At 39.6% G+C, this 27,578-nt stretch overlaps 1 protein-coding gene across 1 annotated transcript in view; it reads left to right on the top strand.

Annotated features, from left to right (window-relative positions):
- il34 (interleukin 34) overlaps positions 1–27,578 on the top strand; it is a 46,822-nt gene that overhangs the window by 11,933 nt on the left and 7,311 nt on the right. The window contains exons 3-5 of the mRNA XM_074678072.1: positions 21,741–21,844; positions 22,042–22,119; positions 22,837–22,914. Coding sequence (XP_074534173.1) covers positions 21,741–21,844; positions 22,042–22,119; positions 22,837–22,914 — 260 coding nt within the window. The remainder of the gene's footprint in view (positions 1–21,740; positions 21,845–22,041; positions 22,120–22,836; positions 22,915–27,578) is intronic.

The raw sequence follows: 27,578 nt of genomic DNA, 5'->3' as shown, positions 1-27,578 counted from the left end.
CTGATACTGAGTATATATCTGGTTCTCTCATTTCATTTAATTCAAAGAAAAGAGGGAGAGAAAAGACAAAGAAAAAAAGAGACAAAATAAATGTTTGTCACTCAGGATTTACCTCTGATTTCCCATATTTCTCTGTTTTAGTCTTTATTTTTGACGTGATCTAAAAAGATGGAGTACATTATTGTAAGGAGGATGAGGTGGAGACACTGGGAGAGTATACAGTATATCACCAAAGTTTCTGCTATTTGGCGATGACAAACCAGGAGTGCAGGTGGATCAAAAGTATTCTGAATGGATAAGCCAGCTGTGTAACTGTCTCTTCATTTTGTACTCCTATTAATGACAAAGGAACAGATTACATCTGTCCCTGGAGCTGGCCCACATGGTGACGCGTTTTATGTCCTCCGATGTGCCAATCTGTCCATTCTCCTGCTGCAGGGACAGCAGCTCTGACTGTCTCCACTACCGGGTCTTTCCAGCACACTGTTCCTGCGGTGCTGGGGATCAGTCAGACCAATCAGGCGCTGCGCCTTGGCCGCAGTGCATTTAAAGGCGAGGAGAGGCACTCATTTGATTGGTGAAAACAGCGCTCGGCTGTGTTAAACCCACTCGTTAAACCACCGGCTTTTGTCCTCCCTCTCTGCCATTTGCACGGAGAAAGGCGTGGACGCGCAGCTCTACGCTCCTCTGCTCCTTGACTGCGCCTCTCTTGGCACTGCAAGAAACTTGCAAAGTTGCAAAAGCAGTTTGGTTAAAAAAATGCTTCAGGGGCACAGTTGGCTGTGGAAACGCAAACAGGATCAGGCTCTATCGATCAAACCCATACCAAACCGTACTGATCTTAACCAGACTCCATGGTGAAAATGGGGCTTAACTGTCAGAGGAAAAAAAGGACAGAAGAGCAGAGAAAGCTAAATGGAAGAGTGACAGCACACAAGTTAAAGGCTTACACAGGGGCTAATCTGTTTGTGCTAATGTTTATTCCGACCCACAGTCAGCAGTTATTCTGCAGTGGTCTGTTCAAACTTGAGAGTCTATCAATAAAATGAAGAGCGAGGTTACGTTAGCTCTGCTTGGTAGAGGACTGGCAGGACATAACCAGGATTTACTAGCGTTACACGTTTCAGACATGTCTTAGCAAATATAAACAGCTACTAAACTCTGGTACAAACTGACAAAGTTTGCTTGTTGTCACGTTTCAAACAACATTTGATTAAATTTTGATTTTTTTTTCTTTTAATGCAAATGATCTAAACTCCTGTTTATGATGATTTTTTGACTTAAAAAAACTAGTTATTTAACACATTAAATTATTCAAATAAATTAACTGTACTTAAAAAATATATTCTCAACGTATTTATTTAAAGTAAAAAAAAAAAAAAGAAAAAAAAGTTAAATCTGACAGTGGTGACACAGTTGTGATGGCTGTAGCATTAATGTTTCCTTGACAACTCAATAAAAGATTTGGTACGACAAATTAAAATCTGTCTTGAACATATTATCTCTGCTGATTTCATTGAACAGAATGACAATGTTTAAGCATGAACAACTAATATTAACTGTCTGCAGAGAGCTGGCTGCTTTTAGCCTCAACTGACATTACATGCTTATATTTTAAGAATATAAATAATATTTCCGTACTAAAGTGACAGTGTTGACATATCATGGTTGTGACATCAATAAATATGTGAATATTACAGGAAAATGGAAAAAATTACAGCAGTCTCTGTGACCTTGTCTTGAGGAATAAAGCTGACCAAGTGATTATCTGGTTTTATTGCTTTTTAATAGGTATCTGATACTGTTGATGAAAACTCAGGACATATTTTGAGCGATCACAAAATAGCCCCTCCAGCTCCACACAACGTTGCGTTGCCTACAGTGTGATAATAATTCAATTCAACCAATCAACATTTTGAAAATTGAAAAAAAATTGGGCAGGAAGGAAAATATTAGCGGTGCACCAATCACAATTTTCTGGTAGATCACCCATCACTGATCTTTAAAAAGCCTGACCTCTCGATACCGATTTGGGATGATACAGATTTTTATTTTTGCATATACCTTCAATTTTCCAATCAAATTTTATTGAAAATCATTGAACGATACATGTGAAACAATTTTTTTTGTATTAACTGTAACAACCAATAAAGTGTCGTGAGTTTTGGGTCTCAGAGCAAAAAGCAACAATGGCTGGCTGTCAGACCTTCCCGGAGGTATATAAGATCAGTTTTGTATGTAAGGATGGGCCAATCACCGATCCCTGATCACTGATCGCCCAAAATTAAGGAAATCAAGGAGTACGTCCAGGTTCAGCTAACCTGCATTCATGAGCCATAATCGTGCACCAAGTGCATAATATCCACAAACATACACTCTGATGCTCTCCTATAACCCGTGGTCTCTGTGTTGATGGGGTGTTTTTGCAGAACGCTGGTTATGAATTGGCCTCTTTGTTGAAACATCTCTGACAGTGTAAATTACCTTTTGAAGCAGTCTAGAAATCATAAATTCCATTATTTTCCCCCGGCAATGTTTCCTGTGTTATTACATTTTACAGTGATTGGTTTTAAAGACTGGATGTGTTTCATTGCTAAGAAGTCATAAGACAGGAAATATTGAATTAAGAGATGGCAGGACATATGCCTTTGCTGATTGTTGATTTAGACAAGTACTATGTATCCATATAGTAACAGCTAGATAATAGTTCAGTTCAGTTTACATTTATTTGGGTGGGGTTAAGTGAGGTACTTGTCAAAAGTTATAGTATTGGCCACTGTGGATCCTGGCTAGTTTGTCCCTTTTGTTAAGAATGTGGCTGGGCAACTGGAACAAAAGCCTGACCTTCAACCCCATCAGTCAGACCAACCCTACCACACAAACTCATTCAGCAAACTCTGTGTCAAAAACTCATGTTGGTGTAAGTGTACACTCTTTGTAGACAAACACTTTGTTTTGATGCCAAGAGTCAATTTTTCGTGCGCCACATATTTGAGTTCTCCTGGCTGCAGCTCACTGATCAGATAATCTGGTCTGTGATGTATGAGGCACTGAGATATTTTAAATTCTGGGAATGTTCGCTTAAAGAGCACTTTATGCAATAGATTCTGAACAGCTGACTCATCAATCCCTGGAGGGTTATTTCATAAATCAAGGGGTAGACTCAACCCTATCTGAAGCTGATGATAACTTGTTTACTTATTTCTCCAGCTGACCAGAGTGCCCTGTGGCTGATATTCAACTATTTGAAAACAACAAAACCTTTACAACCATGAGAGGTGAAAAGTCTGTCCTGTATGTGGGGGTCGTAAACTTTGTGTCTCTTGTGACACTGATCCATTTGCATCCATTTGTCTGACTATAACAGATGCTCTCCTTATTCTCTCTCTTAAACACACACACACAAACACCCTATGAACAGCTGTGGCTCCATAAAAACAGCAAGTCCTGTTTTCCTTGGTGTCTTTCTGAGGAAATGAAGTTTAAAGAGTATCATGAACGTTACACACTTCCTTTACATGTAGAAAGAAATCACTTTATTAGATTCAGCATATAACCAGATTATAAGTCACTAACACTGTTAACTCATCAGGTATACTTTAAATAGATCATTCGTCTGCAAATTACCTGCAATGAGACACGGGCGCAATACAGTAGAGTTTTTTACTGCTGTGTATGTTGTGCTCCTCACACAATGTTGCAGATAAATAAAAAGTTTTGGTGTCTTTTTTGGCAAATGTGCTTTGAAATAGTTGTTTATTTTTTTTCTTTCCCCTTGTCTGAATTATTTTTTCTGCTGAGCACTGTCACATGACAGCGTTGAAAAGACCAGTGCATTTTTTTCCTGGCAGTCAGAGAGATGTGAATATGATTAACTGCTATAGTGACCATCACCAGCCCTCCCTGTAGGCTACTCCATCATTCTAAACTTTATTTAACCCCTGATGTGAGCTGAAGGGGAGGGCCGTGCCACACCACAGTGTGAAAGAAGGGGAAATAATGACAGGCAGGACGAGACAAGACAAACAGAAGGGAGGACAAACGTCTACTATGGGCTAATTCAAGTCAATATAGGAAGTAAAGGTTGTACGAAACCAGGGACACCAGAAATGTGGGGTCTTGATAGTGTGGGGAGTGTGGGCCTACGTGGATAGGAGATGAAGTGGCATGCATCACAGGATGTGAGAAGATGTGTAATAGTACCCGACTCAGCATGCTCTGACAGGATCTATCATATCTCTTAGTTAAATAGTTGTTTATGCATAAAAAAAAACTCAGTGATATGTTGTGTTCCTCTATCAAAGTCCTTTAGATGTGCAGACAGTAAAGCTTTTGACTCAATTTATCCAGTGGAAATGTGTGTTAGAAAGTGAACAACCATAAACCGAAGATGTATCACCAACATAACTTAAAATTTACTAATCTGACTCCATACTTCTCTTACCTCTTTCCGTGCTGATTGTTTGATGGAGAAGGATAAGCAGGGGATGTTCTTTTTCTCAGATGAATTTAAAGTTACTAGTAATAAGTCAAGAATGTGCAGTTACAGAGTCTCTGGGTTCATTTATGCTTCCCTGACAACATGTGCAGGGTCAGTTCATGAAGTCTGACTCCCTACATCTCCCTAGAAGCCTTATAAATATATGATACAATGGTTGGCCAAGGGTTGGATGAGTCTCTCTGGGTGTCTGCTCTTGGTCATTGGTTGTTGGCAACTCAACATCTGCAGGGAAACTGTTAAAACCACATGTTCCCTGTCCCCATACTCCAACTCCTTTAAAATAAACTCTGCAAAAGTAAATTCCTGAATTTGAACACACAATTAATTATTTCTATTATCTGGGATAAGCATTACCTTCTCTTGTGGTCACCTCTCATCTTTATACTGGGTGATCTATAGCTTAGGTCCCAGGTGCTTTTAACCTTCCATTAAGTGTCCAACAATACACCACAATAAATACATTTGTATTGTATTATTAGCAAAGCACGTGGTACACGGTAGACGTAACTGGCTTTACTCATTACTTTAAAAGTAAAAGGAGACCTTATTTATTCCGCACCAGAAAGTGTTATTGTAACACACCAGGGGAAGGACCCAAAATGCAAAACTTGAAAGTCAAGCAGAGAGATCACAAACCAGTCGAACTAGTCAAAGGTTAGGTACACAGACAGGCAGAAAGACAGGCAAAAGTATCCAAAAATCATTGGGCGGAGACAGGGATGGATACTTTTCACATTTGAAACCATCTGGTACCAATCCCCGGTATCTAACAATAGGTATGGGTACCTCAAGTTTTTGAATATAACATATTTATTCTACAATATATAACCTTTATAATGCTGTGTTTAAATCCAGCAGGAAAAATCGCCTTCTCTTCCGCTCCCTCACAGCCACAAGGATGCATCCAGGCACCTCAACATGGTACCATTTGATTTTACGTGAATCGGTACTTAGTCCCACAGACAGAATTTGGTTGTTATCTGTAAAGGCACCTAATTCGGTATCCATCCCAAAGCAGAGACAAAGTTGAAAAAACACAGGCGAGGATCAGAAAAACAGGGGAGCTCCATAAGAGCTGAATAAGGCTGGGACGCTGACCAACGCCATGTCCACAGTAGCTGCATAACCAGGTAACCACATATATTTATATACGATTAGACCTGTCATCCACACAAAAACATAGTTTTACGTCACTAAAAACGATGTCTTCTGAAAACAAAGTGAAATTGAAGATTTTGAGATAGTTTTGTGTTTATACTGGGAAACAGAGCTTTTGGTTCTCGGATATCACAGCTGAATGGCGGGGTTCATTCTGTGGGCTGGCACAGGTTTATTCAGCATGGACTGTATTTTCCTGCATGTGAAGCTAGACACAGTTACACTGTGGTAGACTATTTGCTCCCTGTGTGAGGATTCAGGGAATGATCTTTGATTGTTGTAACAACATTAGACAGATACCTGTTTAAAACAAACACCATTGTCTTAAATCTAAATCTTATAGATGTTCCAGTACTGTCCACAGAGAAAGGATAGAAATTGTTGAATCAATTTGTAATTAGCTGAAACTTAGTAATGGACACTATGGACACACCCCCTGTTAAAACAAGGTGGTTCCATTGTAGTGGGCTTAATTAATATCTCATCTATGCCAGACATAACTGTAAGATGATAGGGATGGGTACCTTTCATATTTGAAATGATACAGTAACGATGTCCAGTACCCGGCAATAGGTATATTTAATAGATTTTTTTTTTATTTATTTATGAAATTTCAAAGTTTTTCAATTTAACATATTTATTTTTTGATTTATAAACTTACAATACTGTGTTCATGTCCGGTGGGAAAAGGGGTACAACAGACAGAAAACGGTCGGTACCTATAAAAGTACCTATTTGGTACCAACCCCCATAAGATACAGCTATTTAATTTGTATATACAAGAATCAAAGGATCATTTTTCACCTGACTGCGTTTAATTAAATCTATTCTGACTGGTCTAACCCCATAACAGTATTCTCAACAGCAACCAGGTTACACATGACAAATCAGATCACTTTGCATCAGGGTCTTGTTAGCCCTGTTTGCGTTTCCCCTTTTCATTACCATCTCACCCTACATTATGTCTTACATGACAAAAACGCGAGACACGCTGTAATCAAAAGATCCAGTTTACTATAATCGTGGTTGGACATGTGTTTTGTGTTTGTGTCAGATGTATCTGCAGTAACATCAGAACACTGTGGTGCACAAAGGGGGATCATCATATTTCCAGATGACAGTTATACATCAGACACATTTTTTTTTTTTTTTTGGTTTTGTTTCGTTCTTCGTACATATTTTCCACCCTCTAGGCCTGTTGTTTCCTACACTGAGATATTAAAAGGCAGTCCACTGACCTATGTCTCCCCTGCTGTGCAAAACTATAGTCTCAAGTGGTTTTAAAAACTAGGAGATTTTTCATAGAATAGATCATATTTTGCTGTGTATACATGTTTTTGGAACTTTTCAAACCAAATTTTTCCCTTAGAGTCTGGAAAACAGGAACCTGAACGATTGAACTCACATGGACACCCACACTGAGGTTTTAGAATCCAAAAAAGCCCAAAATATCTGTTACTGACTCAATGTGAAGAGCTCTGAGCAACCAGCTTTAACAACATTGACTCACCTTCAGACCTCAGCGGTGACACAACTTTGCTCATCTCTTCCTCTGCCACACTTTGACGCTTTATGAATGTGTCGCCCACTTCCTCCATGTGGTCACCTCGATGAGCAGCAGAGAGTGTTGATCTTTTGACACAGAGGTCAGATGACACATCAGTTTATGATGTAGTTCATTCCTGTTGTCCTCTGAGTATCCACAGCTCGAGAGGGTTGTGTCCTACTAGCTCTAAAACTAGTGTGATTGACAGAATCCAAACATTTATGACATCTGGAATAACTTGCAGTATAAAAATGACAGCACTGAGCCACACCAGGTTTCCTTTTTATTCCCCTGTGTCTGTTGGATTGTGCTATCTGACTCCGTTTTTATCTGGTGTCAATATACTTTTTCACGTTTTTGGCAAAAAAAGCCCCTTGGTTAAACATTAAATATACAATGACATTACTCATGTTCATCTTGGCTGCCTTCCCAGTCACCAATAAAGTAGTCTTGGTCCTCGTGGTCCTAGACCAACAATAAAATAGGTCTCCCTGGTGTATTAAGCCTTATATCTACAGATGTGTTTATAAAGAGTAACAAACCACACACCCCACATATTTGACTGTTTCAGTATTTCCTTAATGTGTCCTTTAGAAATAGTTTATTTTGACTTTCACCTCAACATGATGACCTAAATGTATGTAATAAATATAATCCTTCCAATGGCTTCTTGTTCTGCCCTGGGGCTTCTTCTCAGACATGGTGTAAATGCAGGAATTTTGATGCTACCTGGGACACCAATCACATGATTTGCAGTCTATTGTATCGATGCATAATTAAAACTATGAGGTTCAGGGATGGGCCTTTGCATTGATACAGAACTCCCTAAACCTATGGTGTACGCTACAGCTTAGTTTTGATGCAGATTTGTAATAGAAAGCGAAAGCAAACTATAAAAGAGATGGAAATATCAGTAAGCAGAGGTCATGAAGAATCTACATTTGATGATAGCACATAAACTATTATTTATGTCTTAGTGCAGTTTTTGCAATAGGTGCAAACAAAACAAGCCGTCTTGACATTATTCACTGTGTTCAGATTTTTTTTAAGTTTATAGAAGTATTTAACTTTTTCTTTACATTTGTATACAAAAGAAAACATTTTGGGCTCTAATGTCATGGCGCAGCGCAGGGGGCGCAAGCCTGGCGCAGCCTGCGCAGTGCTAATTTTGTGCTGCACACCTCTGTGCGCTGACAATTTGACAATTTGGTCTGCGCAGGGATTGGTGTGACGGCGCGCCAGGGGGAGTTGATGGCGCACCAGGGGGAGGTGTCAGCAGATTCATGTTGACGCAGTGACAATTTTGTGCCAAAAAAGTGCGCTGAAAGCTTGCCAGCTCCAACCTGGTCTATATTCGGCGCAAGGCGGAGCGCACCCCACGCAGTTATAATTTGGTTACAGGCGCACATGTGTGCACATGTCATCAAAGCCTCAGAGGCAGGTTTCCAGAGTGTCAGGCACATTCGTGATTTCCCATATTTCTCTGTTTTAGTCTTTATTTTTAACATGATCTAAAAAGATGTAGTACATTATTGTAAGGAGGATGAGGTGGAGACACTGGGAGAGTATACAGTATATCACCAAAGGTTCTGCTATTTGGCGATGACAAACCAGGAGTGCAGGTGGATCAAAAGTATTCTGAATGGATAAGCCAGCTGTGTAACTGTCTCTTCATTTTGTACTCCTATTAATGACAGAGTCCCGGGAGCTGGCCCACACGGTGACGCGCTTCGTGTCCTCCAATGCGCCCCGCTATCCATTCTCCTGCTGCAGGGACAGCGGCTCTGACCGTCTCCGCTACCAGCACAGTTTCCGCGGTGCTGGGGATCACTCAGACCAATCAGACGCTGCGCCTCGGCCGCAGGGCATTTAAAGGCGAGGATAGGCGCTTATTTGATTGGTGAAAACAGCGCTCGGCTGTGTTAAACCCACTCACGGGTTATCTCCTCCCTCTCTGCCATTTGTGCGGAGGGAGGCGTGGACGCGCAGAGCCCTATATGTCTTTGAAACATTTTGAACATTGGGTGTTTCTCATTTTCATTTAGGCTGAGAAGTTGCTGGGCGACTGATACAGTTTGGTTTCCGATGACTTCTCTGCAGACACTGTGTTTCTGCACCTGGTTTGGCCTACCAAAGGTAGTGTTTAGGGCTGTACTGGTTTGATCTGGTTAACACTGAGTGAGCAGGCCAGTTGATGAGGTGATGGTCTTTAAAGACTAAGCTGCCAAACAGTCCATGGAAAAGCGGGAGGCATGTATTCAGGAACACTTGTATCTTCTTGTCTTGAACTGATTGTGTTTTCCTCCATGGAAGGACATTTATCTTAAAAACAGTGCAGTTCCCCTTAGAATTCACCTCAACATCATCCTGAACCTGGAGAAGACCAACAAGTTTAGCGTCAAGAATGACAGCCCGAAACACACCACCACCATCGTCTGGTTGGTGCCATCGTTAAGTTAAAGGCCACTTCAAGTCCTACCAGGTGCCAACTCTCCTGGTCCGTGTAGGGTTTCCCAGCACCCACCTGTGAATATACCTTTGGAGAAGTCAGCATTCGTGTATTGTGTAGCTCATTCCAGTTGTGTTTCCTGATTTAGTTTTTCAGTGGAGGTCTTGTCTTTTCCACCTGTCAAAGTGTTATTGAGTAGACCTGGGTACATCGCTGAGTCCCACAGCTTCAGAGGTAGCCTTACTGGGAGCTGAGGGTCTTTCAGAATCCTCTTATTGATTCTTGACAACTCCTGACTTGATTATATTCAAAAAGCTTTTTCTACTCTAGGTTTTCTCCCATCCCAACTTTTTTGGACGTATCTTTTCATAGTCCTGTAGTAATGCAGCAATTTCTTTACTACATCATTAGCAGATTTTCTTTTACTCAGACTTTCAACAGGTTGACTCTGTTCGTCTTTACTTAGACACATGGTTTGTGATAAAGGATATTTCATTTCTTAAAAATAGGGTTTTGATAAAGCAAAAGGCCTTAAATACATCATACTAAAACACTTTTTTTTCTGGACAGCAGCCTTCCAGATATTTAAGAAACGATTACTTGCATTGTATAGAAATGTGGAACACAGTCTTGAACACCTGTCCACTTTCTTACCTGGCTCTCTTCTCCTCCTTACTTTCTTCCTATACTTATGTTCTCTCCTTTGTTCTCTGCTATCCCTGTTTACCAAAAGGCAAAATCAACCACCAAACTCTGAGTCTCTAAGCTGTGTGGTTGCTAGCTAACATACAGTGATCAGTGTCATGTGATGTGATTGATTTAAGTGTAAGTTAAAGTTTAAAGGTCCTGTGTGTTTTCTGACTGATTTCATTAAGCCAAACTATTTACTTACTACTAAAAAGTTTATCGCTCAGAAGCTGGAGAGTCTGTCTGGTGTGCATTGTATCACCAAATATCACCCATGAAATAGTTTGGATCCATCATGGACTGGCAAAAGCGGGGCTAAGTTGGTTGTATTTGAAAGAGTCTTTGAAATTGGAGACACTTTGAGCTGCTGCTGATCCTGTGCTGTGACACAGGATGTTTGCTCCAACTCAACATCTCTCTAAATCACATTCAAACAATAAAAACAGGAATTTGAACATTTGTTTTGTACTGTCATGTCAACAGGGTGTAAAGTCTCCATAAAAAATGACTGACATTAATACTGATTCCTCTATTTCTATTTTTACTGAGTTAAACACTCAGAACTCTGAGTAAGAATCACCAAAACATTCACAGACTCTCTCAGGCGTCACTTCTCTGTCTTGGATGCATGCTGAGGGTTATTGTCCCGTAAGGCGGTAACCTTTGTCCCATCCTAAGGTCTTGAACCCTTTGGAAGAGGTTTTCGTTGAAGATAACTATAATTTGCTTCACTCTGTCCTCTGTCCCTCAAGCTGGACTTTTCCTCCAAATTCCTGCTGCCCTTTCACCACAGAGAGTAATCATCTTATCTTTAAACTTGGCCTGAGGCATGGATGAGTTGCTTTTTTTTTGTCTTAGGAGGAAAGTATCTGAGGAACTCCATACCTAGAAGGGCATATCACCCACACCTCTGAAAAGATGAGATAGGGCACAACATGGAGAGATTTTTACATTGTGAGATAAGATAGAAACTAACATCATCCAGATTTTTTTTTTTTGTCTGAGAAGTTCAAACTCACATTTTTTTTTAGCAGATTGCTTTTTTTTTTTTTTTTTTTTAGCTTTGCTGCTTTCATTAAAAGTGGAAAAATGCTTTTACAAAGGAGATGTCATAATGATGCAGATGTGCAGAAAGCAACAAAGTGAGCTGAAATGAAATCAGGGGATTCAAATAGAATAGTTGGGGATGCTGGGGTGAGCAGTAGTAGAAGAGTAAAACGATAAAGCAAGAAAATTCACATGTAATCGAAAAAAAAAGTAAATTACACAATGAGATGGATGAAATATTCTTTAAAAAATCAAAAACATGATGAAAAAGAGATCAGTAATAAGGATTCTGTATCGTCTGGATGGCCAGGGGGGAAAGTAATTGGTTATATTTACTGAAAGCTTTTTGGTGTACTTCTTTATTATTAGTATTTTTTTAAGTCACCAGGAGGAGACGCCTGCGCTGTTGTCTGCTTTATTATCTGTCACAGCGTGTGCCCTTTGTTTCTTTGTCTTCCATTACACTGTGAACATTTCATTGTGGCTTCTGCAGCCTGCCATCACAGAGGGACTCCTGCTGTGAGCAGCATGTGTGAACAAGCAGCCTGAGGAAAATTACTGGAGACAGTTTCAGCTGTAAGTGAATGTCAGAGCTGATTTATACATGGCTTCTCAAGTCAGCTTAGTCGCTATTATCTGCCTCTGTTGGCTCTCTGCACTGCCATGGGCCCATGCGCCCTGTCATCTTAAGACAGGGCTGACTTCTGCATGCTTTGAGTTCCTCTGCAGGGACAGCTGACTGTCCTCAACTCCTGGTGAAATTATGGGGTTCTCGGACACAAGCATACCTAGTTGCAAAGTGTTGCAGAGGTTCATTAGTCGGCTTTTGATGATAATTACAGGTCATAGGGGTCATTTCCTGTGGGCAACACTTTCTATTCTCGGCCATTGTTACATAACAGTGCTTGACTCCTATCTATGTGGGGGAAACTGGTTTTAATGTTAAAGCTCCTCTGACTGTGTGTTCATGATAAATTATTATCCAACAGATTCAATCAGTCTGAACAATTACATTCATATAGGGATGTCCTGATATTACATTTTCACTTCCGATATGATACCGATACTGCAGCATTGAGTATTGGCCGATACCGATATTAATCCGATACGATATCAGCATTAAACATGCATACTTTTATTACTTATTTTGTAGTAAGTCATGTTCGAAAATACTTGATTAAGTGATATTATTCAAACAAAGAACATTAATCAGCAACAGTAGGTATGAGGAAAAACTGACCCATTTATAATTAACCAATGGGTAACAGAAACTGCTTATATAGGAGATTTTAGATGCATTCCAATACGATACCAATACTTGTTTTTTGCTGATATTAGACCGATATCCAATATCAATATCAGACTGGGACACCTCTACATTCATATAAATGTCAAATCCTTAGGGGACTAGATTTTGAACCCAGACTTGTTCTGCCTTCCCTTTGTAGTCTGACAGGTGTTACATAATCTTGCCTGAGCATGCTTGATTTGTTTGCATGAAGCAGTTTGTGTCTGTGGAGCAAAAGGTGAAGAATGCATGAAATGCCATCACAGGATCAACCAATGACTATTTAACTTCATGTTAGTCTTTTGCAACCATTTGCATATGAGTGCCTAAATCCATTTCCAAAAGGAAAAAAAAAAAAACTTTATGTGACAATATGTGTATATTTTGGACACAAAATGTTAATTCCCTGAACACTGACACCTGATATTTGTTTAAAATTAAACAAAGACAGCATATCAAATATAGAACTCAAAAATTAAATTAGTCTGAAGTGTCTCATTCTGTATTTCATACCAAAATGAGTGTATTTCTAGAGCGGGCAAAAATTAATGCATTAATCAGATTAATCCAGTTATCATGATTAATCTGATTAAAAACTTTAACACAATTAACTCATCTTGTTGCACAGAATGACTCAAATTCCCTCAAATGTTGCTGACAATGCATTTTGGGCAATTCGTCCAAGTAGATTTGAGTACCAAAAAAACAAACAAACAAACAAACAAACAAACAAAAAAACAACAACAAAGAACAGAATAGTTGACCAACAAAAAGTATCATACACACTCTGCAGGAAGGAGTTTTTTTCTCTGCTAGCTCTTTGGCTAATGTGTCACCCAGCTTGTATAAAACTACCCTCATAGAACGTTGGGGCCTCAGTAAGTCTAACTCCGACAAATTGACACAATTGCCGTGTGGATTGCAACAAACTCCAGACCCATTAATAACATCAAGGACATGTTTTTTAAAAAGGTTTTGCAAGTTGCCTCTCAAGATGCATTGTACAAGGCTCCATCAAGAAGCACAAAGTTTTTTGTCAACATGAAATGTTAAACACGTTTAGTGCAAAAATATTCCCTTTTCTCTCAAGTCTGTTTGCTCATACAAAATGAAACATGATTAATATACACAGCAACCCTGCAGCTCATTTGATTAAACATTTTAATTGTTTGACAGCTCTACCCAAAACAGAATTCAAGTCAATTGCAGCATTTCAACAGATAGATTCTATCCAGTTCCACGGTTCTACAGTTTCATTAAGCAGACACTTTTGTCCAAAGTGACGTGACAACACAAGCAAGAACTTAGACGGAAGGAAAACCTGGTTAGTGTGGCAACAGTGCTGCACGTTATTTGGCTGCAGGTGCTGCCATTAAGTTCAGGATTCTTTTTTTTTAGGTTGTAAAGAATAATCTAGCAAACAAACCACAACTGATTGCTGCAACAATATACTTCAACAAAATCCAGTAATAGTGCTGAAAAATCAATAAGATCTGAGTCTCAGACCTTCTGACTCAAAAGAGGAGAAGGGTCGGCTTAAGTGCTTAAGTGGTCCCTGAAAAGAAGAGTCTTCAGACATCTCTAAAGTAGAAAGGAACTCTGCAGATCATAAACAGTTAGGTAATTCATGCCAGCATTTGGGCACCACAGTGGAGAAGAGTCTGGCTAGAGATTTAGAGCCGTGCTGGGCTGGGAGCACCAGGCGTCTTTCACAAGCAGAGCATAGCGGGCAAGAAGAAGTGTAGATCCTCCTGATGTCATAGAAGGCATATCAACAAGATTGAGCAATCAAGGCCATGTGACCCTTAATGGTCAGCTGGTCATCAATCATGACACCCAGATTTCTGTCAGAGTTTGTGGCACAAGTTGATTGGAATCAAGCAGAACACTGATCTGTGGTTGAAAAAAATTGGAAAATTAGCTCAGTTTTGGACGGATTTAGCTGAATGTGGCGTTCCTTCATCCATGTGGAGATATTAGCCTGACACGCTGATATTCCATCTGAGACAGTTGTGTCGTCAGAAGGAAAAGACAGTAAAAGCTGAGTATCGTCAGCACAACAGTGGTAGGAAAAGCCATGAGAGTGGATCACTGCGCCAAGTGAGGTGGTGTATAAGGAGAAGAGTAGGGGACCAAGCACCGAACCCTGGGGTACCCCTGCTGATAAGCCATGTAGGTTAGACACTTCTTTTCACCATGACACTCTGAAGGATCTGCCTGTGAGGTAGGACTTGAACCATGACAGCACAAAACCTGAGATGCCAAGTTCAGAGAGTGTGGAGAGGAGGATTTGATGGTTCACTTTGTCAAAAGCAGCAGACAAGTCCAGCAGTAGTAGGACAGAGGACTGACCTGCAGCTTGAGCCAGTCTGTGATTCTGTGATTGACTGGAGTGCAGGCTCAGCGGAGTGGTCACACCTGAAGCCAGATTGATATGAGATCAGATTGTTTTTCAGTAGTTGCTCAGAGACTTGGTTATAGACTGTGTGTTGAAGTATTTTTGACAGGAAAGGCAGTAGTGAGACAGGCCTGTAATTTTCAACCTGGGCTGGCTTGAGATTCGGTTTCTTAAGCAGCTGGTAGGTATAGGATCAAGACGACAGGTTGTGGGTTTGGCGTTTAGGCGAAGTCTGGAGACCTCCTTCTCTCTCAGAGGAGCAAAGGAGCAGAGTGTGGCATCAGAAGCAGGTTGGATCTGACTTAGCTGGTCAGGCTCAGAGAACTGGTTGTTAATGTTTGCAACCTTCTCAGTGAAAAAGGAGGCAAACTTGCCCAGAGTCAGTGCAGTAGAGGTCTGAGCGGTTGGAGAGAGTGAGGAGTTTAGTGGCAGCACAGGTTTTGTTCTGATGATAGGCTTTCTTTGCCGCCTAAAGGCAGGATGTGAAAAATGCCAGTTTTTAGCGGGTAGAAGGACAAATCAGTGGGTCTTTAAAATTTACGCCACTTTCTTTCTGCTGCCCTGAGTCCTCCTCTTTGCTCTTTTAGAACTTCAGAGAGCCATGGACTAGGTGGCTTTGTCTTTGCTGGTTTTGATACCAGGGGGCAGAGTTTGTCCAGAGCCGATGACAGAGAGGAACATAGTGTATCTGTAGCCTGATTAATGGACAGTAAAGAGAACTGAGAGTGGTTGGGCATTGTGGGGGACAATACATCAGTCAGTCGTGTTGCTGTCCTTGGACTTTTTTGAGTTCAGGGGAAATGTGTCATTAATTATGACGAATCACTGAGTAGAGGGGATTTCCATGATTACATTTTTTCATGACTTGACAGCACTAGTTTTTTTTCAAGTTATTTCACGAGATTTCAGCTACCAAACATTTCATGGCCTCAAACCATCACAGATCCTGGCTTCTGAACTATGTGCCCACAACAAACATGGTGGTCCCTTTCACAAAATCCATTATTTCCAAAATAAAGTCGAATTTGTCGTCTGTATCATCTCAACAACAAGACTGTGCATGTTAAAGGAGGTGTTTCTGGAGCTTCTTTGTACTTGCTTTTTTTTGGGTTGAGTTTGTGTCTGAGAATGTTGTTCCGTATTGTTCTCTTTGCCCTGGGGTGGTGAACCTTAATCTTTCCTTTAGGGAAGGCTCAATCTTCAGTGGATGCTCTGGTTTTTTATTTATTCTTCTTGGTTTCTTTCTTTCTTTATTAATTTATTTATTACACCCAGTCATGTTTCAACCTGTTTCCACTTGACCTTATCAATCATGTGTCATTATGCCATGACTGCATTTATCATTTGAAACTTTTACAGTCCTTTGTTGGCTCCATCCATTCTTTTTGGAACATGTTGCTGAAATTAAATTCAGTATGTATCTGTACACTTCAGTATCATTCTCCAAAACAAATACAGTTCTGGTTCTACATTGAATACAATGGTTATTTTTCTGTTTCAATTTACATTCCACAAATTGTCCCATCTTATTAGGAAACAGGGTGTGTACCAGAGAAAGGTACGCTTGACCCCGATATGTAAGGTATTCTTTCTCGTGCTGTATTCATTATCGAGATGTCTGTTGAATAAACTGCTATTGGCTTGTTTTCCAGGAGGCTTTACTGTCAGAATGTATAATAAATCTACTCATTTGATGAGGTTCAGCGGGTTCAGATGCAGAAACCCATCATATGAAATATTTAAACCTTCCCTGAATCTTTACTCCTGAGTTGTGTAAGGTTTGGTTTCAGCCAGCTTGTTGGGCTGCACATGCTCACAAGACGATCAGGCATCATTCTGTTCAATCCTTTCAATATAGTTGTAATTTAACATGACTTTTTAATGTCTTAAAGGACTTGTATATATATATTTTTAATGCCCCAATCCTCCTGTTATCAAGCAGCTGGGCAGAGCTGGGCACACTCAGACTAAAGTATTAGATGTTCAGCCATGTGTTGCTCTCATATGTTTCATCTTAAAGTGATGAGTGTTTCCAGGGTCCTCTTCTCACACTAAGTCTTCCAGATGGTGCAGCAGTACTTTCATCTCTATACCTGTGAAGAGACACAGTTACGTACATATGTTTGGAGAGAGATGGTTGTTTTCAGAGAAAGTAGGAAACTAAAAGGCAGTTTTTCATGGTTTAGACAGGAATGGAGGCTTTTTTCTGGGGTGCAGATGTCCTAGTGGATTTGCTCGTGCTCCCTGAGGTCTGCCTCGTGCCGTGGGTGGCCCAGGTTTGAATCCATCCTGTGGGCTCTTTCCCACATGTCACTCCCCACTCTCACCCTGTGTCCTACTCTATCCACTGTCCTCTCTACTATTTCAATTAAAGGCATATAAAACGCCCCAAAATATCTTAATAAAAAAAAGAATAGTGGCATTTTTGTGTAAAGCATTTGGCAGATTCCTAAGTTTTGATATGCTGATCTTCCTTGTCATGTTTCTGAACCTGGTTTTGTTATGGTCCAATTGACTCCAGAAATGTGACCCCTGAGTCCTGCTGTCAAACTCAGAGTAAAGAATGAGTGGTAAGCTTTGTACTCTCAGGCTGGTTGCATCTGTTTCAGGGTTACTCAAAGTGTCAAAACAACATGATGCAAAGTGTGGCTTTCAGAAGTCTGGTTTGCTTTACATGATACACTACACCTGCATTAGAACAGTCACATTCAGAGCTGAAAATAACATGAACTTATGTATGCTTGATCCTTTCATAGTGATGGGGTTCATCTGCACATTTCAGGATGCAGAAGTGGTAATTGTAAAGTCAGTTTGATTTGTGAGATCATCTTCATAATTCTGACTTATTAAGCACTTACTCTTTTCATTTCTTGAAATCTACAGCAGGCCCAGAGCTCAAAGTCATGTGTCTTCTTTCAGAAGTTACTAGATTCTTTGCCTCTCTGACCAGTTGACCAACACATTGGCAAAAAGCTGGAGTTAGGCTTAAGCCTAGAGCTTGTGTCGTTTTTTTTTTGTTTGTTTGTTTCTTTTTTGTTGTTTTGATCTCTGCTGTTCACATCAGTGAGACCGGGATGAAACATCAATACATCTCACTGCTTATCATGTGAAGCACCTCTTCTGCATCTTATATTTCATTTTTATGTGCACATTTAATCCTTTTTTTTTTTTTACATGTTTCTAGTAGTTTGATAGTCCTGTTCATACTTTTTTTCTAGGTTACAGTTTTTATATTATTCTGTTTTATTATAAAAAAAAATATTGTTTGCACTACTCACTTACTGCTGTAATTCTGTAAATTTCCACATTATGGGATAAATAAAGGATTATCTGATCTACTCTAATACGATCAGATCAAATCTAATCTAATCTAATCTAATCTAATCTAATCTAATCTAATCTAGAGGGTGAAGTTTTTCTATAAGTGTGTTTAAAAACTGCAAAATGTGCAAACTTGGTGTCCTCACGTTTTGTTAGACGATACAATAATGACAAATATGTAGCCCCTCATGTTTCTTAAACTATTTTTTAGTGCTCCCTCGGGAAGGGCAGCTTAGGACACGGTCAAACTGGCCTCTGTGCTGTGCCTAAGCACACTTCAGCCCTAAAGCATGTTTTGAAAGGCCGGTGTGACCACAACTGTGCCGTGCTTGAGCACGATTCACTTCTCTGCTTTGGCATGCTTCAGAGAAGTGGCTTTGGCACGGTTTACTTCATGCACGAGCACAAGCACGCAGAGAGCGCTTGTGATCCATGATGTATGATCACCACGGGCGCATCTCTCCACAATCATTTTAACCCAAGCAGGGGTGTTAGAGGGCTGTGTCGGGCGAAAACGACTTATTATAAGTCCAAAAATCTCTAAAGTTGTAGCAGTGCTCCCTGTGTCTCACTGTGCTGACTCTGATGAGAGTTTCATGTAATCAGATGCTTCATGATGACGTAGGTGGGCCATGGGTGTGTCTGATACCCGCTAAAGTCTGGTTCATATAGGGGTAGCGTGACCGCTGGCCGTACTCTACAGCTGGGGAACAGCACTGCGGGGGGTAATCGTGCTTAAGCACGGCACGGTTTGGATGGCCAGTGTGACAGCGCCCTTAGTAAGCATTCAGTTTCTCTGCTGCGTTCTAGGTTTTGAAACCAAAAGAAAGGACTTTTGGCTAGTTATTGCTAAAATTGTTCATGTTTCACTAGCAAACAAAAATACACAACCTGGTATGTCCTAGAAGAGGAACATTAGAAAATTAGACTTTTAAGGCAAAACAACAAATCTTATTCATTATCTACAGACTGCCAAGTCATGTCAGTAACCTTAAGTATAAAAACACATGTTGCCGTTAGCAAGCTAACTACCATAAATTGGCCGATTACTGCTAGCTAACATTGCTGTTGGTGTGTAAACCTCTTCCCCTGTGAGTTGGAAAGACATGAAATGTTAATGAACAACTGGTTTGATACCAGTGTTTACAGTTCTCCCCCAAAAAAAGTCTGCCAAAAGCTGTATAAGTAAAAAAAAAAATCAATTATCCCTTCAGGTTTTTGTCTTTTCAGTTGCTTTGCTATAGCATAAATCATGACAAACATGGAGCTAACTGTAAAACTTACTGACCTTTTAGCCTAAAGTGGAATACGGAAGGGGATGGCTGCCATGTTATAATGTTGTTTCTTGTTGGTTTGTTACATACATATTTTTTCCTTTACCATTCAAACTCTTGAATGAGATTTCCTTTTATCAGTACGATTTCTTCCTTGATGACGGAGGCCCTTAGTGACTCTTTCTGACTCATTTATGAATCCACATGTTTTCCTTTTGTTGACCTTTTTATCTTAAACCCTCCTCAAATGAGACAGCCTTCTGGAAATCCTCAGCAGTAAATCAGGTTGATGTCTTTCTGGTTCATAAAGTGTGTATGGATTTGTAACCCCAGGGGTTAGAAGTGCAATCTTAGACAAGTCACAAATTGGGATCGACAGAAGTGTGTGCACTTTCTCCAAGGCTTGGTAAAGCCTTTCTTTGTCATGTTTTGGTGACTTTTTATCTTCTGTCTGTAAAAAGCAGTGTTGCTCCTCAATAAGGAAAGTTGCTATTGGCTGTCCTAAAAATCGTTAAAAGTCACAAAATGAGGTCATTGTCGAATTGGCATAATGAGTCATTTGCATGTAATATTTATGGTCGCTGAAATGATGTGGGAGAGACAGAAGGTGTGTCAAAACAATGTAAACATGTTAAGAATGATGAACTTCTATTGATTCTTTTTTTCACCCTTGTTTTCTTATTTTTTTTATTTTTAGAATCACCCATTCATAAACATACATAGTGTCCATTTGTAAATAGACAATACAGTGATTCCTCTTTACACATTTTTATAAATGTATGCAGAAGAAAAAATATATATTGAAGAGAAAATGAAAAAATAGACAAAAGAAAAAAAGAGAAAGTGAAAGGAAAATAAATTTAAAAAGAAGATAAAATCAACAAAAAATATAACACAAGAAATCACATATTAAGAAAACTGTGGGTTGATCCTTCACAACAAATACAGAGGAAGACGTACTAGTTTGCATATCTCAGATAGAGCCTGATTAAACTAAAGAGGGGAGTTTAGGGGAGATACAAGTTATTCATTTACTCCAAAAGTCCTGAAATTTATCTTGTTTTGTGTTTTTCTAATGTAGAAATATCAACCCTTCTCCTTTATCCAGGCTTGGGACTGGCAGAAGTTACCTAAAAGACACAAACGTGTGCCATTCATTTGTACGCAGTCGCCTGCTCTGGCTGCAGCTTCGAATGAGGAGGTCTTGTACGTCTCTTGGTGTTTTGGGAAGAGAAGGGCCCACAGCAGCACCTGTGGCTCATTAAGAAGCCGCGGGTGCCGGAGATCACTACATACCTTCTTTTTTGCAGTTGTAAATAAAAGCCTGTCTCCATGTACCAAAGGGATACTGTGTTCTTTATAAGTTATGGTGTGAGATATTTGTCCGTACCATGCTGCCCAGACGGGATAGAGCCCCTTTACTCAGAGGCAGGCCAGAGAACTAGGATGGAATAAGACTATCTGCTGCCGCAGGGGTGACACCAATTTTACCACATGACTTGGTTCATTTCAAGAAGGATCATCCCAAACCCTGATGCTAGTGTGAGTGTACACACATGCAGTGGGCTGCAGATTATTTCTCATTTTTTTCATAACTTGCATCTTATTATCCCGAGTTGCATTAATCATTTTCTGAAAGTAATTCAAATTGTTGAAGCATTTCAAGATGATGTAAACGTGAAACAACCATTCTGTTAGGAAACACATCTTTTCTATAAAGAAAAAGAAGATCCATGATGGATCTCTGTCAGGTCAAAACAGCTCTCATGCAGAAAATTCTTTGTGGATATACTTTGGCACGCTAGCCATAACTCAAAGTGATTATAAACCCTACAGATGCACGGCCAACACTTAAAGGCAATTCACAGGAACATGGATATATCATTTACACAAATGTTTTGCTGACCTGTTGTTGACCTGAACCTGTTTAACAAGTTTCTCAGAGAATTTAGAGAAGTCATCCCACCAACTTTTTTCACAGTAGCCTGTCAACCTGCACAAACTGTGGTTCTGTGACAGGCGCATTTCCAATATGAACTAACAGCATGTCCCTGGGTTTCTGCTCCTGCAGGCCTGTTCCTGTTGGTACCAGTGCAGATGACAGGGACGCCTGCTAGCATGTGCACCCCGCTGAAGACCCTCAACGACAGCCTCAGTCACAGACGACGATACATGGTGAGCGAATCAGAGCGTGACACAGGAAGTGATGAATGATAGTTCATTTGAACTAGCTCACTTTTTGTGTGAGCTGGCCCAACACTGATCACAGCCTTTCTCAAAAGCCTGTTCAACAATTTCTCAGCAGACCTACTGTTAGAGTGTCCGTATTAATGATACCCGTGTTTTGTGTTTTGGTTTTCTTTACATTACAGAAGCACAACTTTCCCATCAACTACACCATCAGGGTCCATCATAATGAAATCTTTAAAGTGTCCAGCATCGGCAAAATGGTAAAAGTCGCTTCACGGCATCTTGTATTGTAACTGTATGATTCTGGCTACATAATTCATAGTTTTAAAATTAAAACAAGTCTATTTGGGATAATTATATATATATGTGTATATATATATATATATATATATATATATATATGTGTATATATATATATATATATATATATATATATATATATATATATATATATATATATATATATATATATATATATATATATATATATATATATATTTTATGTATATTTATTTATATATATAGATTCATATATATTCATATATATATATATGTGTGTATATGTATATATATGTATATATATGTGTGTATATGTATATATATGTATATATATGTGTGTATATATATATATGTATATATATGTGTGTATATATATATATATATATATATATATATATATATATATATATATATATATATATATATATATATATATATATATATATATATATATTTAACTGTTTTGGAAAGAATAACAAACAGTTTTAGTTATGATGACTAGCATCAAAGTGAGGTACCTTTTTATGAGAGGTTTTCATTTATGCTGGCTTTTGTCTGATGGCCTGACAGCAAAACATCCACCACTGGATTAATTTCTTGCTGATTTAAGTCAGTCGATCAGCAAGAGAAAGTATAATTTTCCTGCTGTAATGTACTGTACTGTGACACTTCCTTTCTCTTTATCTTAAACAAATCAGAAGTTACTTGTGGAGGGGTTGGATGACCTGGTTCTTCAGAGACTTTGGTTCCAGGTCAACCAAGGCGTGTTAAAAAAGGTAAGCATATTATCTGCTTCGGTCTGACTATGACTCAAACTCCTTTCTCTAACCATTTTCACTTCTATTTTGAATCTGCTCTAGAGGCCTTTTCTATTTTCTGTGATCTGTTTGAACATCTGCGAACTGTCAACGCCCTGTTTCTTACTTTACATATCATCTTATCTCACCTTAAGATCAGACACAACTATTCTTCTCCATACATCAAACAACTTTGCAACAACTTTCCATTAAGGTTAAAGTTCATACAGGTGGTACAGAGCCCCTGAGGGGGCATGGAGAAGAAAAAAGATTTTCTCCAGATCTTGGAAAAATATATTGTCAAAGGGGTTATATGTCAGTGTATTACCTCCATTTCAATTCACCCTACATAATGGAACAGGAGGTGATGAATTCAACCATGACTGCAAGGTGGGAGTAATATCTGCGATGGGATAGTCCCCTTGTTTTAATTATTCTTTTCAGATGTCTTTTTCTTATATAACAACCATGCCTACGTCCAAGAATTGGTTTGATGTCTTTATATTTGAGGCCAATCTTAAGATAAACTTCAATAACTCTCTCCCACTAAGTTGAACCAAAGGTAGATACACTGACCAATCACAACTGAGACAAAATTTGTTAGATCTTGCAAACGTTTTTCGAGAAAATCTTTATTATGTTTTTTCCTCCATGTCCCCTTAGGAGCTCTGTAAGATGGTCCCAACAGAGGATTAGATTTATTTTTTAAGCTGTTAAAAAGATATTTATTGTTTTTCAGTCAAATGTATTGCATTCATGGCCAATCTTTGATTTCACTGAAAAATTCTACAAAGAAGATGGTTAGTGTTTAAGAGTTTGCAGGGTCAGATGGTGTGTTGGTCAGCCTAGTGCAACCATAGACTGTAAGTAGAGTGGACAGCGTGGCTCCACCATTTATCATTGAACGGTTTTGAAGCCAAAAAAAAAACGTCTCAGGTGCAGCCATTGTAGCAGTTTGCAGCCAGAGTCTTTGCAGTAGAGACAATAAGGGATCCTGGGAGAATCTGAGTGGAGCTGGGTGACAAAAATAATAATTATTTTTTTTCTTTTGAGAGTCTTATCACTTCTTGACTCTACCTCCTGACTTATTTTACAATCCCCCCCAAAAATACACAAGAACGGCAGCTGTCAATCATTGTTAAACGTTACATAAAGCCTCGTTTTTAACCTCATATAACTAATGAAAAAGAAACTTTTCAGAAAAAAGAGGACTTGAATACAAGACAGCCAAATGATATCTTCAAATCACCACAACAATCAGATGTGAGAAACATTTCTATGAGGTGTAATAATTTTTTAAAGTCTGACCACAGCTCATCTGGAATGACTGGAAAGCTGGATTTTTTAACCTATAGTGCAGCCAGCCACCAGGGGGAGCAGTTTTTGTGGAGACCTCACTTTGAGCCGAGCAAGCGGACGTCAGTTTTTTTTACAGTCTATGAGTGCAACCAACAAGAAAAGGCAGAGCCTGTACAGCAACCATTAGACATTAGTATGAATATAAAATTCAATAGTCTCAATTCCAGCATTTTACATTTCAGTAAGATTCCTGTCAAAACCAAGTAAAATAAACACCATTTTAATACCAGGGCGACAAAAACGAATTCCTAGTCACCCAAATTGATTGATTTGTTATTTTTCATTTCCAACCTTTACACTGTGCTGAAATAGTAGTAATCACAGAAGATGGTATAACTTTAAAAGGTATCATAAATGAGAGTTGTTACCTAAAAGTAGTGTGGATTTGATAAAAAAAATGTCCTCTGAATTATCATTTATAATGCAGAGATGAAGTCTATGTTCACTTTACTCATTCGCAGTGTTTTGATCCTTTAATTGGTTCCATTCCTGGGTTCATTCCCCATCTCATGGACGTAGAGCTCCCTGAAAACAGTTCGCAGCTCAGGACTAATAAAAAACAAACAGGCACCAGATTATATCTTGGACTCTCTTCTCTGCTGTCAGTCTGCCTTCAACAGACATGAACATAACAGATGGATTTTAGATGCAGAAAGGATCTCTAAAAATGTCCGCAGTTGCTCATGAGGAGTGCGAGGTGTGGTGGCTATTTTTTTAAAGATAACTTTGGGGCTTTTTCATGCCTTAAATGTGATAGTAGAGGACAGTGGATAAAGTAGGAAAAAGGTCACAGGCTGGAATCAAACCTGGGCCACCCACATGAGGGCGAACCTCATGGAGCACCACCTAAACCACGAGGCCATCTGCGCTTCAGGTGTGGTGGCTATTGCAGATGATAGAGCAGTGACACAAAGCAGCAGGAAGACGCTCCTCTTTAGCAGTAAATTCACCAAATTCAGCAAATTCTCTCACATTGGTGTGAAGCTGTGTATGTGTTTATAGGTTATTTTGACAAAACCTGTGAAACCATTGGAAAAAAGCTTTTATTTTCCTCTCAGCCCCTTTCCTCTCAGCTCTCTCTGTACTTGCTAGATGATTTTTGATATTATCCAATATTAGAAAACACACAAATAGTGTATTATTACCACAATAAAAAAAGAGGATTAACAAATTCAGATTAAAGCTGTCAGACAAATGTCTCTATTTCCATTATGACAGATGCTGAAGGGGAGACTGATTTTCACTGAGTTTTACGACTGAATATTATGAGTTTTGTTTCATAATGGAGGCAAAATGAAATGATTGGAAGGATAGGATCTGGTCTTCATGGGAAATTTGTCAACTTCAGTCAGCTGGCAGAAACACAAAGTATTGCAGGCCACATGGTGAATAAACACAATATGGTGGTAATAACCACAGAAGACTCATCTGCCAGCGAGGTCTCACGGTGTTTGCCTCTTGGGAAGCTGAGTCATAAATCATAAATGAAGGAACACCATTTATCATCCCCTGACTTTACTTTTGAGCTGCTCAGACAGACTCGGGCTTTGGTCTGTCTGAGAATATTAGCATATGAACCTGTGAACCACCGAAAACAAGACATTGTGTATAAATACAAGATTCAGTGCTGATAGGTTGAGATGTATGACACATTACCAACATTAACAAGAGACAATCCTCTCTTGACTTTTACCATCTCATCTTCAGAAACCAGCAACCGTTGCCTAAAAGGCTAAAGGCAGGATATCCTCAGGGAGTTGTATTTGGGGTTTTGAGTGTTGCCAGGACTTGGTGGTCATGAACCTCAGGCAGAAGCCTCACTTTCAGTGTACCACTACCGTTTCCTGGCAGTGCAGCTTGGGTTTCAGGATTGCATTGCGAGAAATTGAGTTCTGTCTCTTGCTGTCTGTCTTCCTGCAAACAGCTGTGCTTGAATGAACAGGAGACATTCAAGCTGGACTACAAATGAAAAACCCTCCAAGTTTAGTCCTCACTGTAAAATCTAAACTTGATAGAAAGTCTCTTCTCTGAAGATTGACGCGTTGCATTAATAATTAGTTCAGCATGCTCCATTCAGCCCCCCCTTTTTATTTGGAAAGTTACACACCTCCTGCAAACAAACACCTTGGTTTGACACACGCATTGTACTTTTTGTACTTTTCAGTTGGCTTTATTTGATCTTCTGTTATCACTTTATTATAAATTATTTCCTAATTCTTTTCCCTTAGAGCAAACAAAGCCTGTCACCGCTACCACTGGACGCAGGGTGGAGTACACCTTGAACAGTTACCACAGTTACTAGCCTAACACAAGATTCTCCAAGCAAATTTGTTGTGTTAATCTAAATTCAAGACTTCAATCTCAGAATACCAGTGGTGAATGCTCTAAGACTACAAGGGAAGCTCAGCTTCCCCAAAAATGTCCCCAAAAAAGTGGTGATATGTTCTGCTGTGTGTACATTTCATTGACAAAATATGCGCTAGAATTCCTTCATCTGTTGTTCAGAATCAGCTACCTATCACAGGTAACTGGCTCCACCTCCTTCTCATTCATCCCCGCAGCGTCTCAGCTATTTAACACAGTCAGACGCTCAGCATCTTCTGACTTCAGCGGGGAAGCGTAGAGTGGGTTGTTCCACTGTGGAAACTGGACGGTCATTGGATAAACGCAGGGCTTTGTCCTGCCCATCGGACGCTCAGCGTCTCTGGGGGTCTATGAGGCCACTGCCGGCCTGGACGCTGGGCTTCTGCATGATGATTGGATGATCTGTCTGAGGCCGAATCCCTTTTTGATTGACAGTGAAATGAGCCAGTCAGGGATCTTGAAGTATAACCCTCCACCAGAGCATCTTCTGAGTTTTACATTCAGTTGTTCTGGACTGATCCGGAGGCTTTATCGATCCCCAGCGAGTTTACCTTTCTTAAAAACGACGATTGTTGTGTTTAAAGATTCTCTCTCTTTTCACCAATAAGCAGCTACAGCTACAGCTGCAGAGCTTCTCCTCCTGTCACTCACACTTACAGCCTGCAGTGAAGTCTTACACCTGCAACACAATGGGCCAAGGCTGTTTAAGCAGTCTAGCTCTGTTGGCCATTGAGAGAACACTGGTAAAATCCCCCCCTAAAAAAACACCTGGTTGTACGACAGGGTCACAGATCATTTTATTGAAAAGGAACAGAGGGTAGAATTTACATTGAAATAAATAAATAGATTTATGATGTAGGCCGGAAAAAAATGAGCTTCCCCTCCTTGACTGACCAGCAGCCACCACTGCAGAATACTAC

This window comes from Halichoeres trimaculatus, unplaced genomic scaffold (genome assembly GCF_033239565.1).
Source record: "Halichoeres trimaculatus isolate MK-OKI-2021-1 unplaced genomic scaffold, fHalTri1.1 fHalTri1_scaffold_10, whole genome shotgun sequence".
NCBI classification, from domain to species: Eukaryota; Metazoa; Chordata; class Actinopteri; order Labriformes; family Labridae; genus Halichoeres; species Halichoeres trimaculatus.
This window is presented reverse-complemented; position numbering and strand designations above follow the sequence as displayed.